Genomic DNA, 12,588 nt, shown 5'->3' with positions numbered 1-12,588 from the left:
GACATGTGAGGATTTCAACAGTATTATATAATTGACTTCAGGCACGTGAAGTAATTGTTTGCTTTAGAAATAAAAAAGCTAATTGTTTAAATTTAAATTGTGTTTCCACACAACTCTGGTCTGTCGAATTAATTCGATTAAAATACATTTCTTCCTATTTTTTTCCCCTTTTTCAATTTTTACCAGTCTTTATCCCTAAGTCCTTCTTTACAACCCTTGATTCTAGAATTTCCTCCTACGTTTGGAGGGTAAAAGACCTCAAGTAGCTAATATGCATTTACAGAAACCTAAGACTGAAGGGAGCCTGGCACTCCCTAGCTTCCGCGTTTGCTATTGGGCTGCCAATATTTGCTCCATGGCCTACTGGTTAAAATCTGGGAAGGTTGTGGGCCACACCACTTGGCTAGCAATGGAGTTTGACTCAACTCAGGGTATGTCTCTTGCCTCCTTTCTGGGTTCTTCTCTACCTTTGTCAATTGACAACTTCACATTCAGCACTTCCTCCGGGTGTGGGCTCAGTTCAGGATGCAGTTCAATCTCAAGAATTTCTCACTTCAAAATCCTATCTTATTAAATCACCTATTATTCCCTTAAGCTTTGGACAACTTGTTTTGGGTCTGGTTTAGAGCAGGTATTATTTACTTTAAAGATATCTTTATACACAACTAGACTAGCATTATTTGATCAGCTGTCAGCAAAATACACTCTTCCCAAAACTCAATTTTTTAGATATTTACAACTCAACATTTTTTGCAATCCAACCTCTCCAGTTTTCCAGAAGCTCCAGCTACTAAGTTACTGGACAAGCTCCTTAGTTTGCAACTATCAGGCAAAGGTATAATCTCCCGCATCTATAGCAAACTGTGCAGGATAACTTCAGCTCCCTTTGAAGGCCTTAAATCCACATGGGGGAAGGAGTTGGGTATATCTATGTCAGATGACGTTTGGGATTCAGTCCTCACTCTGGTAAATTCTATGTCACTCTGCACCCGCCACTCCCAATTCAACTCACACAACTCACAATTCAAAGTAGTTCATAGGGCCCACTTGTCTAAATACAAATCAGCTAAGATTTATCCTGGCTCTATCCCTCGCTGTAACAGCTGCGGGTCTGATGATGCCAATCTAACCCACATGCTTTGCTTTGGACCTGCCCTGACTTGGTAAATTTTTGGGAGGCGGTTTTCTACACTCTGAACAAGGCTACTGACCTGAAACTGGCTCTCAACCCCCTACTTGCTCTCTTTGGTACAGTGGGTGAGGATGATAAGTATATCACTGGGGCAAAACGTTGGGTGCTGTCCTTTGACTAACAGAATTGCTCATCCCACAGAGGTCTGATGACCTACCACTCTATAGGTTTTACTGTGTTAATGTAAATGTGAAGCTCAGCTAATTTCTGTGTGGTTTGCAAAGATAGGTTTTCTTGGAATCAATCGCTCCTCCGTTTTTCCGTTTTGTTCCAACGTGAGAAGTTCTGTTTTGTATTCAGTGTAACCAGTTTTTATGTTTCCCTTGGGGTTTTTTTTCTTTTTTGTTAACTGTATCCACAATTGCTCAATAAAAATATTTTGAGTAAAAAATTTTGTTTCCATTTTGTTCATTTTTCTCAACAAGGCTCCCTTAAAGGCAAGACGACAGACTGATGTAAAGGAAAGTTTAGCTTGAACATAAGCTACCAAATAACAGTCATGTGGTATAAAACTGTTATTATTATTATCATTATTAAGCAGTTTTAGTTGTCAGCAAGTCCTTGGTTCAAACGCTATTGTAAAACATACCCCACAAGAAGCTTAAGAGTACCATGACTGTGTCATAAAATGTGAACCTCTCTTTGGCTTTGAGTAAGCTTCAAAACAGCATGTTTATCACACCAGTGACCTGTTCTTATTGTTTGTTTTTCCTTCCAGAAAAACCTGACATTCACACCAGCCTCCAGCATATATCGCCTTTGTTTTTGAATCCTCGTGACATTTTGGCTTTTGCCATCTTTGTTTTGTTTTGTTTTTTTCTATGAGAGATATGATCATGTTTGAAGAAGAGTTTAGAGTTTTCGATACTTACACTTAAACCGTGCTTATAACAGGGTGTACTTATCAGACGAGTTAAAGTGAAAGCCCTGAGTCTTTCAGTACAATAACAAGCTGAATGAATTGTGACAAAGTCAGCTTTGTCCCTCCCTTAACAACACTCCTTCAATTACACAATACTTAAAGCCTGAACACAAACCAGTCACATATACATTGCACACAAAAAAAATAAAAAAAAGTTAAGGGAGCATGTGATTATCACATTATAACAGCAACTCAGTTAAGTTTCGGGGATATCAGTCAATCCTCTCAGGAATAACAAGCCATTGAGAGGCAACAACAAGGCATAGATCATTGCCCTGCCCTTATCTTTCCTGACTGATCTTTCTCTACTTTTGTTTTTTGTTAGTGTCCTTGTTACTGCTGGTAGAACAACGGCACATTCAGGTTGCACAGGTAGCGCAGCTCCCATTTTAGGATGGCCTATCTATACGTGCCACTACAAGAAGGTTTGCTGGGTCTCCATAGTCTTAATAGTGTAGATGAGATCCCATTAGGCATGAGGAGAGCTGGATCAACCCACCAACGACACGGGTGTCTGCTCCTTTGCGCAAGGAGGAACAGGAAGAGTACTGCAAGAGTCTCCGGTGGGACACTCATGCATGTTTCCAAACTGTCAGATTTAGATTCCTTGAGGGTCTCACAAGGTCACAACATCCTTTAGTTTTGACCTTCCGGTTCTATATAAGCGGAGTTCAACAGATGGGTTGAGTCTCCTTATATTGTGCTCATTTACAAAGACTCATTCAGACTGATGGCAATATGTTGGCAATTTGTTTGCATTTATAACTTTGACAACAATCATTTGCAAGACTTCAGCAATCCCTCTTAGAGTGATTACAGTCAATCCAAGTCAGACTGCACTGTTTGCAGAGAGGTCGCCACCTATCAGGTGACCTGTGCAATCCTCTTGTGATCCAAAGTGGCCGTGAAAGTGTAAACTTGTCAAGCTATGGGCAACCAGGTAATCACCACAAGTTGCAATCAGTGCAGAATAGAAAATACAAAATAATACAATACAATCACCAATCATACAGTCTTTTTTTTTGTGTAGATTCAAGAATGTTGCTGTGCTGTTTTTACTTATGTGACTGAGCCATTAGTTTGCACTGAATTGGGATGAAGCTTTATCAAGCTAAGTGTGTCCAGTGTTGGATGAGTTTTCGGTTAAGCCCGTTTAATGTGAGTTTGCTCAGCTAATGCTGGATGGATCATGTTGGATGATATGAGCACTCTTGTTCCTAGCATCCAGCAACTTTTTAAGTGATTTAATAAAATATCAGTATGTTTTGAGCCTGTATCAAAACAATCTTGCCATGCAAAATATTGCCATATATGGCAATATTTTGCATGGCAAGATCACTGCAACTCTTAGCAATCGTCATCAAATGAAACAGTGCTGGGAGTTTTCTTCAGATAAGTTGCTTGTTGACTTTGAACATTCACTCAGCACAAGTGTCAGTGTGCCATTTTCATCTCTGCCAGGTGACTTACAGAATGCTCTGGAAATGAACAAAAGTTTTACAGATGTGCATTTTCAGGATAAAGTGCTTCAGCGTGTGTCTGCTATATCTGTCAGCAGTGTCAAATATGAACTTGAGGATGTTTTTGTAGTTGGCCATGTACACACTGAAGCCATACCTCAATTCTTTAAAATCAAGTATATTTTGAATGTTGATACTTGTTGGGTATTGTATGGGAAACTGTTACTTCCTTGCACTTATGAATGTCATTTCCATGCTTACCAAGTGGCAGTTGACAATGACTCGATCCTGTTCAATCCAGGAAATGAATTAGACTTTCAAGCTCTAGACACCTATTTAGTTGATGATAGGCTGTTTGTGTCCTTGAGGTATTCTGTGTGACGTGATTGCAAGAACATTTTTGTGTGTGTGTGTGTGTGTGTGTGTGTGTGTGTGTGTGTGTGTGTGTGTGTGTGCGCGCGTATGTATGTATGTGCGTGCTTGTTGAAGTAGAGCAAAACATTTGTGTGGACAGTTTTTTAAATACATGCCATCTCTGTGATCCGTCAAAACATTGTGTTCAGGTGTTTAATGTCTTTATGTGATTGTTTACTTTTTTTTTTTTTTTTAAATGAATGTATTTTTCTTGACATGTCCTATAGCAATATACGAATGTAATCAAGGATGTATTCCTGTGGTTGTTTAAGTGCTTTGATGTGATTCTATTATCGAAAATAAATGGTTAAATAACCAAATATTTTGGACTATTGGGGGTACATTTTTGTCTCTTTAGGTACGAAATAGGTTGTCGCTGGGGGGGTACCCTCATAGGTACCCTATTGTACCCTTTTCAAGAGAACATTTCTGTACTATAGTTTCAAGGTACATTTATGTCTTAGGAAAGTACATGATTGTACCTCAGATGGTACAACTTCATAAGGTACAAAAATGTACCAAGCCTAAAGGGTACAGAAATGTCCTTCAAAAAGGAACACCCCCAGCGACAAGCATTTGTACCCTTTTTGGTACACTTTGGTACCCCTATTTCTGAGAGTGTACTGTGCTGTATCGATTCCCCCCCTACTACTACTAATTGTTTCATAAATAGCTTCTTGCCTTAAACCAGAGGGAATTTTTAACTTGGAGGACTAATGTTTTGCATTCAAACCAAATGCCGAACGTTTATTTTATGTTTATGATTAAAATAATTAAATAAATAAATACATGTTTAACAAAGTAATGTAAATAAAATTTGTCAATTTCATGGCATAGAAGGGAATTTTCGTGGCTTAGTGGGACGCTTGAAAAGAGCCATTGATTAAATTGTCCACTGGTTCAAATGTGTGACTGAATACTTGAATAAGGCAAATATTATTAAACCAGTTAACATTATGAAATGTAAATATAAATACAATGTAAAATTCCGATGACCTTCGGTGTTAAAACATTTGTATGAAGTCTAATTAGGTCTGTAATAATTTAATTAACGTTAATAACCTTTTCGTGTCTTTTGACGCTGATGTTTAAAGCTCAGAGCCGCGCGGGCTTTTTTTCTCCTGGGGTTGCCGGCGACCAGATAGGTCGCACCGCCGCCGCTGCTGCTGTGCTGTCTCCGTGTGTGTGCAGCCCTTCGCACGGTTTGGTCGATCCGTGCAGACAGCGGAGCTTGTCGTCTGGAGAGACGGACACCGAGACAGGTAGCTCAGTTCGGGTATGAAACATGGAGCTCTCGGCGGCGGGAGATCGCATTTTCGCCGCGGAAGCCATACTTAAACGCCGCGTCCGTAAGGTGAGCTACAGCCGCCACTGTCCCGCGTGTTTTGACTACGTGCAGATGTTCCCCGTCGGCAGCGCGGCACTGCTTTAGTCCATAGGCTCAGGGCTGTCATCTTACGCCTATGAAATACTGCAGAGGCCTTCATGCGTTTGCTTTTACTTTGCTAGTCCGAGCTAGATCAGAGCAGCGAGGCTTATGACTCGTGGCGCGGACATTGAGGCAGCGACAGGGCAATAAAAACAACACAAAGAACGGGGTGGCTGCAAAGACACGCTAGCCCCGCTGATGGTATTGTGGACTGTGCTGTGAAACTGAGAGGCCTGGTTTGCTTGCCAGCTAATGGTAGCTAAAGCTATACGGTCACAGTCAGCGGTTCATAGCCCAGTTTATGTGTAGCTGCCACATTAACGACAGCTTGACTTTGTTACTTTCTCGTGCGAGTTATGAAGGTGGTTGCAGAAGCACAAGTTCTCATACGCCGGTGATGGGAAAGGAGTCTTCAACCATAGCTGATTAAGGACTTTTGAGAGTTTCCAATGTGTTTTCAGTATTTTGCATGTAAGAGACTCTGTCCATTATGGCATGTTGCCTTCTGAAGTTGCCGGTATACACAGTTAACCAGCAAGGCCCACCGTGCCTCCAATGGCTTCAGAAGTCCCTGCTTGGAGTTTTTAGCGTATCCTTCTTGCTGTAAAACACTTGCAACACACGAACAAACGTAGATTTCACATAAACGATACTCAAACGTGAAATGTATTTGATCTTATTATAAAACATAGGAAGATTTAACCCTAGCGAAGACGTGAAAGAAATGAAGTCATCTTCTGTAACTTGGACTGAAATGTGCTAAAGTGCATTCAGTTGCATTGCAGATTTGGTGTTGCTGTGCATTAACAGCATGTGGAGTTTTGTTCCCATGTTGGTGTAAAGGCAAGAATATCCTATTTGTAATTAAAATACTCAAAACCTGTGTTTGAATGTTGTTGTTTTTTTCTTTTAAAAAAAATCTATTCTCATATGAACTGTTTTAGTAATTCTAACATTTGTCTTCTTCTTTCAGGGAAGGCTCGAATACCTGGTGAAATGGAAAGGATGGGCAATGAAGTGAGTGCCTTGAATCCACAATGTTAATGTGACACAAGCATTGGTTCGATTCAGCTGAAAAATGCACATTAACTGTGCTTTGGAGCAAAAATGAATGCATGCGTTTTTCTTCATGTTGCTGCATTTGTGTTCAGGCACAGCACTTGGGAGCCGGAGGAGAACATCCTGGATGACAGGCTGATTTTGGGGTTTGAGCAAAAGTGAGTGTAGCTGCTTCATGAGGAGCCCTGCGTGTGCTTTGAGTAATCAGTCTTGATTTTTATTTATGTATTTATTTTTTCTCTCTTGCTTGTTTTTATATTTTGGCTCCTATCTTGAAAAGTCTAAAGCATGTCTGCTCAGTCCCCCGGGCCCATTTACCTTTTTATCATGTGTTCTTGTTTTAAATTACTTCCAGTGTCTCTTCCTCTAAGTGCTTGTGTTTACTCATACTTTCATCCCCCCGCATCCCCCTTTCGTGTCTTTACATTCCTCCTCTTTGCTGCCTAATTGAAAAAAAAATCTGCACCGAACTTCTTTTTGTCTGTTGCCAAGCTCTTTGAAATGCTCGTGCTGCTCATGGAAATATTTAGAGTAAAGTTCAAGTATCAGAAAACTTTTAATGGGAGGCAGGGGATACAACAAATGACTGAAACGGTGTTTTCGCTACATGTCATTCCTCTCTTCGCTGGCTCTTACATTTCCTGTCCTTCTTCAACATTATCCCTGATGAAAATAAGAGCAAAGAATAAGATTTTTTTTTTTTTTAAAAGGAAACCTAACTGTGTTCTGACATGGCTGCAGAGATGCTCTTTTTGCCCACGCTCACCCACAGCTTTCATGTCTGTCATCACCTTTGAGTCATTCTATTTGCTCTCGTTCTCTTGTTCTTTTTGTTGCGTGTGTCTTTTCATTTGTGGTCAATGCCATTCTAACTGTCACTACTTTTTTTTTTCTTTTTTAGAGAGCGGGAAAGAGAGTTGCACGGGCCAAAGAAAAGGGGACCAAAACCCAAGAACCTTGTAATGAAGGTACAGTTTTTTTTTTTTATGCTCCTCCACAGGGAGGAGCTGCTGCATCTGAAATCATATTTAAAATTTTGACGAGTGGACTGGAAACTATGACTAGTTTGCAGGAAAGTGGAACATTCTGTTTGTGGTTTCTGCTGTTAAAGCTGAGAAAAAGGTCAACCTACTTGAACCTCAAACGGTGTCTGAAGTTTATTTAAATCTTCATACAGTGCATGCTTTGTCTTTGGAAAATGACATGAAAAGAAGCGTGAGCGGCAGGGACACATTTGTCCTGTGCTACATTTCACCTGAGGCACATACTGCAGCAACCTTTGGTCATAGAAAAACGCTTTCAGAAAGCCGTGTGAAGGGGGAGGGTCATTTATATCAACAACAATAAATGGAGTTACAAAGGAGACACGTCTGACTGAAGTTACATTCAGCACGGCTAAACGTTGTGGTGTTGGGTGCATTAACTTCTCTTTGTAACTGCTGATTTTGTTAATTTTAATTCTTTTGATCTCAAATTAACTTTAGTCTAATATAAGCTAAATTAGCTGGAAAGTGTGCACTTTTGAGGCATTAGTTACAACGCTGTCATCCAAGAAGCATTTTAATGGCTGATATAAATCATTGTGACTCTAGTGTTGCCAAAAACAACTAACTTAAGTGAGTGCCCATGGTTACATAGTCTCAGCTCCACCCTCCAGAATTGTAGCTAGAATGAGCTGGAGGAGATCTGGTTCACACACTGCTGAAGAGCAGAGCAAGAGCTACCAGGGTTAGCTGCAGTCCGAGGTGCTGGAGTTGAGCCAGATGTTTTAGCCAAATGTTTAAAAGTGGCTGCTGTTGCTGTGTATCACTCAGTAAACGTGTTTAGAGGTTCAAAAAGCTCACTCTACAAAAATGGTTTCTTAAATGTGCTTTGTCTCGCAGGCTCGCGGTCAGAAAGGAGAGAGCAGCAGCCGAGCCTCAAACACCCGCCAGACCACTTTGCGTCCTACTTCGTCCACTTCTAACCGGGCAGCTTCCTCCTCCTCCTCTGCCTCAGCGCATCTTTTACCGTCGTCCTCCAGCTCGGCTGTCGCACCTTCCCCTAAACTTAACTCCCTTGCGGCCACACACAAACTGAAGAAAGACATTCACCGCTGCCACCGGATGTCCCGGCGCCCTCTGCCTCGCACAGACCCCATGGCGACCACCTTCTCCAACCCTGGTGGCTTCCCGTCCCGCATGCACGTTTCTCCCTTCTCTGAAACCGTCCGCATCCTTAACCGTAGGGTGAAACCCCGGGAAGTCAAGAGAGGCCGAATCATCCTCAATCTGAAGGTCATCGACAAAGCGGGCCGGGGTGGCACAGCGGCCGGGGGTCGGAATATTTCGGCAGGACGTCAGAACATCCCATCCCGCAATCGTATCATTGGGAAGAAGAGGGAAGCCCCATATAGACCTTTCCAGCCTCCTCTGAAGATGCTGGGGTTCCCGATGTACGGGAAGCCATTCGGGCTGCAGTGCGGAGGACCTGTGCCTTTTCACTCCCACCCAAGCTCATGCTCCAGCACAGGAGCTAGGGAAAGCCGCACCAGCCCCTCTCAGTTCCAGGCACCTCCTTCTCCTTCCAGCTCCAGTGGGTCTGAAGGAAAATCTCCCACCAATGCTGCTGCTGCCCAGTCTCAGCCTTCCACTGGGGCCTCGCCGTCTAGCAAGGATCCCAAGTCCAGCAAACCTCACGCAGACACTCAGAAGAGCCAGAGCACCAAGTCCTCCACCCCTGCCGCGTCCTCAGATGCAAACCAGGCTGCATCATCATCATCCCCCTTCCTCCCCTCCTCTCCCTCTTCCTCCCTGGAAGACGAAGAGGACGAGGGCGCCCCGGACCGTACGGTGCCCTCAGAGGAAGGCAGGAAAAATCCTCGCCAGTGCAGGGCTAAACACCAGTTGCCCACCGCGCTTCCCCCTGCCGCTCCCGGGGACCAAACCTCTGCCCCCACCGAACCTCCAAGGGTGCCCGCTGAGGGAGACCCCGACTGGCACCCTGAAATGGCTCCGAGCTGCAAGGATGTAGTGGTCACAGATGTGACCACCAACCTTGTCACCGTCACCATAAAAGAGTTCCCATCCCCTGCCTCCTGCCCCGCTTCACCTTCTGCTAGCCCCGAAAATGCCTCTTCCCCCCCTCCCACCGCCGCCTCCGACGACCCCTCCCCAGCGAAGCCATAGGAGGACGGACATTATGAAGTCAAATGCCATTGAAGAAAGGAAAAAAAAAAAAGTGTCATGCCACTTCAACTCGCTTCTACCTTTACCTTGAAGGGTATGTCCATATTTGTGTAATGAGTAATGAAATATAACCCAACACCGCCCTGTCATTGAATAGTTTAAAAACATTGACATATTTTTTTTAGAAGAATTATATAAATTTGAGATGGGGCAGCTAATACGCCCTTCTTGGCATTTCAGTTGCCATATTTTGTCCACTTGCACAACACTGACTGTTTGGCTTGGATGGAAATGGTGGTAATTCTTTCACTTGCTTCATGCTGAGTTTATCTTGTTTGGTACAATGTAACATTGTCCTGAAAGTGGAACCGTCGCCCGTTTAGTGTGCAGGTTGAACTTTTAGAAGGCATACTCGGCCTGTGTGGAAGAAACTTAATATTTAGATGCAAGCTCTGCTCTGGAGGCTGTTGTCAGCAGCCTGCAGGTGTTTTGACCTGTTAGTCTCGTTGGAAGTTCAACTCAGTGAACTTAACACAGCTGGATTTGGATATTGCATCGATGCAATAGCGAGGTAAATGCACTTGACTGCATCATTTAAAAACCAACCTATTCTGTGTGGTTTATCAGTTTTTCCAAAGCCTTCTCCTCTTGCTCTCTTGAATGCACATGCATATACATATAAGTATTTATATGCACACACAACCATAAAGGCTGATAAAGAATATGAAATTCAGTAATTTTTTTTTAAGTTATTGCTGCCATTTGCAGTCTCTTACATATTTGCCTTGTTTTTCACTCTGTTCCCGCCACCTACTTCGACTCCATAACGTCCACCAAGACCCTAAACTGGTCTGCAGTGAATTTGAACAGTTTCTCTGTATGCCGTAATCGCTAAAATTAACTTCTTAAACTGTCCAGGTCTAGAAGGTACATGAGCTGAACACAGTTCAGACTGAACGTCGACAAAATGCAGCTAAAAATAGAAGTTGACTCGGCGACAGGTGTTTCAAATCTGTGGAACATGAATCCAGGCAGCTGTGGCTTGTACAATGTAGCGACTGTTAAGTTTTGTCTATTTATCTTCCACTTTTGACTGGTTAAAAGCTGTTTCCCATGCTTTTCGTCCTGTGGATGTTGCCAGTTTGTCCTTTTATGCTTCGTAACTGTTCTTTATTAGTATGTGCTCTGGTAGTAACGTCAATAGAAGTGCTTTATTCTTGCTACCCATAGGGCATGCGTGTGTCTTTCCACTGATGCAGAGCCGGTGCGAAGCCACTTCCAACTTGGGTGCCTTACGACGAAAAGCCTACATTTCCGCAGATTCATAACCGAACATTACATGGGGTTATGTAGCAAAGGCTGGGGTGATTTACACGGGATGGAGAATCTGTGTTTGGTGAATTTCTTGAGAGACAACGGTGGTTACAACTTTTGGCGCAGTCAGTTTTGTGAAGCTGCTGAATGTCGGCTGTTTGGAACCAGCATTGATATTTTCTTGTAGTGGAAATGCATGAAACTGGTTCTACAGGGGGCACCTGCACTACTGTAGTGGAAAAGGGTTCATCTAGTCCTATAGCCATCAGACTCTAGTCATCATGATGAGAAGTAAGACAACTTTGCCTCTTGCTCCTGTTGTACCAAGATTTGTTTTGCTATAACTGAGGCCCAACATGTCTTTTAAGTCCTGGCTTTAGACTTAGTTGAGCTTATTGTCAGCTTAATGTAAACAGTGCTCCTGGACACATGTAGAGGAACAGTGAGGACCAAGGATACCTCGATGTTCCAGTCTAAACAGGACACTGCGTTTTTACTTCCTAAATGAAGCGCCGTTTTGCCTGTTTTCTGTCTTGTTGCTTTTACCCGTTTATGAAGGATAAAACCTTTGGACCGCTGTTTAATAACTGGAGAGGATGCTGGCACAGTTGTCTTCCCCTTTTCAGACACATCAGACAGGCTGTCTTTCAGTAGGATCACAGTACAGCTGGTGTGTCGGGGAGCTGGATGGTTAGAAAAGCTGCTTGATCTCTAACGGTTTGATCCAGCGCCCTTGTGTTCTTGGCTGTAAACCTTTTGCCGTGTACGTTACCTTACCTTCAAACGCGTCAGCCGTACTTTAAAGAAACCTTTACAGACCCCTTTATACACAGATTCTTTTTTCCTCCTGCTCTTTCTAGGCCTTCCCAGACTCTTCGGCTCTAAACTCCGCTCTATCTACAGTATGTGTTAGAATATATTAAAAGCTTCCGCATGCGTTGCCTTAGAGCTCACCGTCGGCTGCACTCGAGGCAACTGTAACCTCATCACACTTGACTCTTATCAAAGAGAACGGCTGAAAACGTCATTAAATCTCGACTTTAGCTCGGTGACTTTAAGGGTCGCAGACTGTAATAAGTTTTTATGTTTTCTGTCGTCTTCTTTTCCAGAAGTTGCGAGTACCGCTTTTTCCGTGTCTTTTAACAGGCGAAGGCGACGTTCCTGTCATATACTGAATGGTTCTAGTTGTTGTCAGTGCTGTTTCAGTACTCTCTCTCATAGGTTACACTTGGAAGGATTTATTCCAAAATGACACATCCATTAATATGAAGAAAAAAAGAAAAACGGTCTGTAGTTCAAATTCGAATCGATGTCTGTTGATAATAACACTACTTAAATCCTTATTTGACACAGTAAAAGCAGAGTGGTCCTATTTTTTTTCTAGAATTATTTTCTTCTCAAATGGATATATTGTAATTTGGAATAGATTTTTTCATCTACTCTATAATATGTTTAAGTGGTGGATAGAAGTGACTCTTGCAGTTGGTAGATTTGTAAGGTATTAGACTGCTAAGTGATGTTTTTTTAAAATTTTGTTTTAAATTTTTTGCTTATTCTTTGTCATACGGAGTAGCACAACTCGATTTAGTGGCCTCTTTCAACCAAATAGGGCTCTTGGTTTTTATAATTTC

At 42.5% G+C, this 12,588-nt stretch overlaps 1 protein-coding gene across 1 annotated transcript; it reads left to right on the top strand.

Annotated features, from left to right (window-relative positions):
- The first annotated feature begins 5,145 nt into the window (after window positions 1–5,145).
- cbx6a (chromobox homolog 6a) lies at window positions 5,146–9,643 on the top strand. The gene is made up of 5 exons (XM_085355626.1): window positions 5,146–5,342; window positions 6,391–6,434; window positions 6,569–6,634; window positions 7,378–7,444; window positions 8,360–9,643. Exons 1-5 carry the CDS (start codon window positions 5,274–5,276, stop codon window positions 9,641–9,643), a joined length of 1,530 nt encoding a protein of 509 aa, XP_085211752.1. The 5' UTR covers window positions 5,146–5,273.
- Window positions 9,644–12,588: the final 2,945 nt, after the last annotated feature.

The sequence above is a fragment of the Diplotaxodon limnothrissa genome, linkage group LG6 (assembly GCF_057381915.1).
Source record: "Diplotaxodon limnothrissa isolate DT_005_m linkage group LG6, D_limnothrissa_male_GT1.1, whole genome shotgun sequence".
NCBI classification, from domain to species: domain Eukaryota; kingdom Metazoa; phylum Chordata; class Actinopteri; order Cichliformes; family Cichlidae; genus Diplotaxodon; species Diplotaxodon limnothrissa.
This window is presented reverse-complemented; position numbering and strand designations above follow the sequence as displayed.

Excerpts from the sequence above, each read along its gene's own strand:
- cbx6a (XM_085355626.1), top strand. The coding sequence starts at position 5,274 with ATGGAGCTCTCGGCGGCGGGAGATCGCATTTTCGCCGCGGAAGCCATA. Across the intron at positions 6,435-6,568 it reads TGGAAAGGATGGGCAATGAA|GCACAGCACTTGGGAGCCGG; the intron begins GTGAGTGCCTTG and ends ATTTGTGTTCAG. Across the intron at positions 7,445-8,359 it reads CCAAGAACCTTGTAATGAAG|GCTCGCGGTCAGAAAGGAGA; the intron begins GTACAGTTTTTT and ends TTTGTCTCGCAG.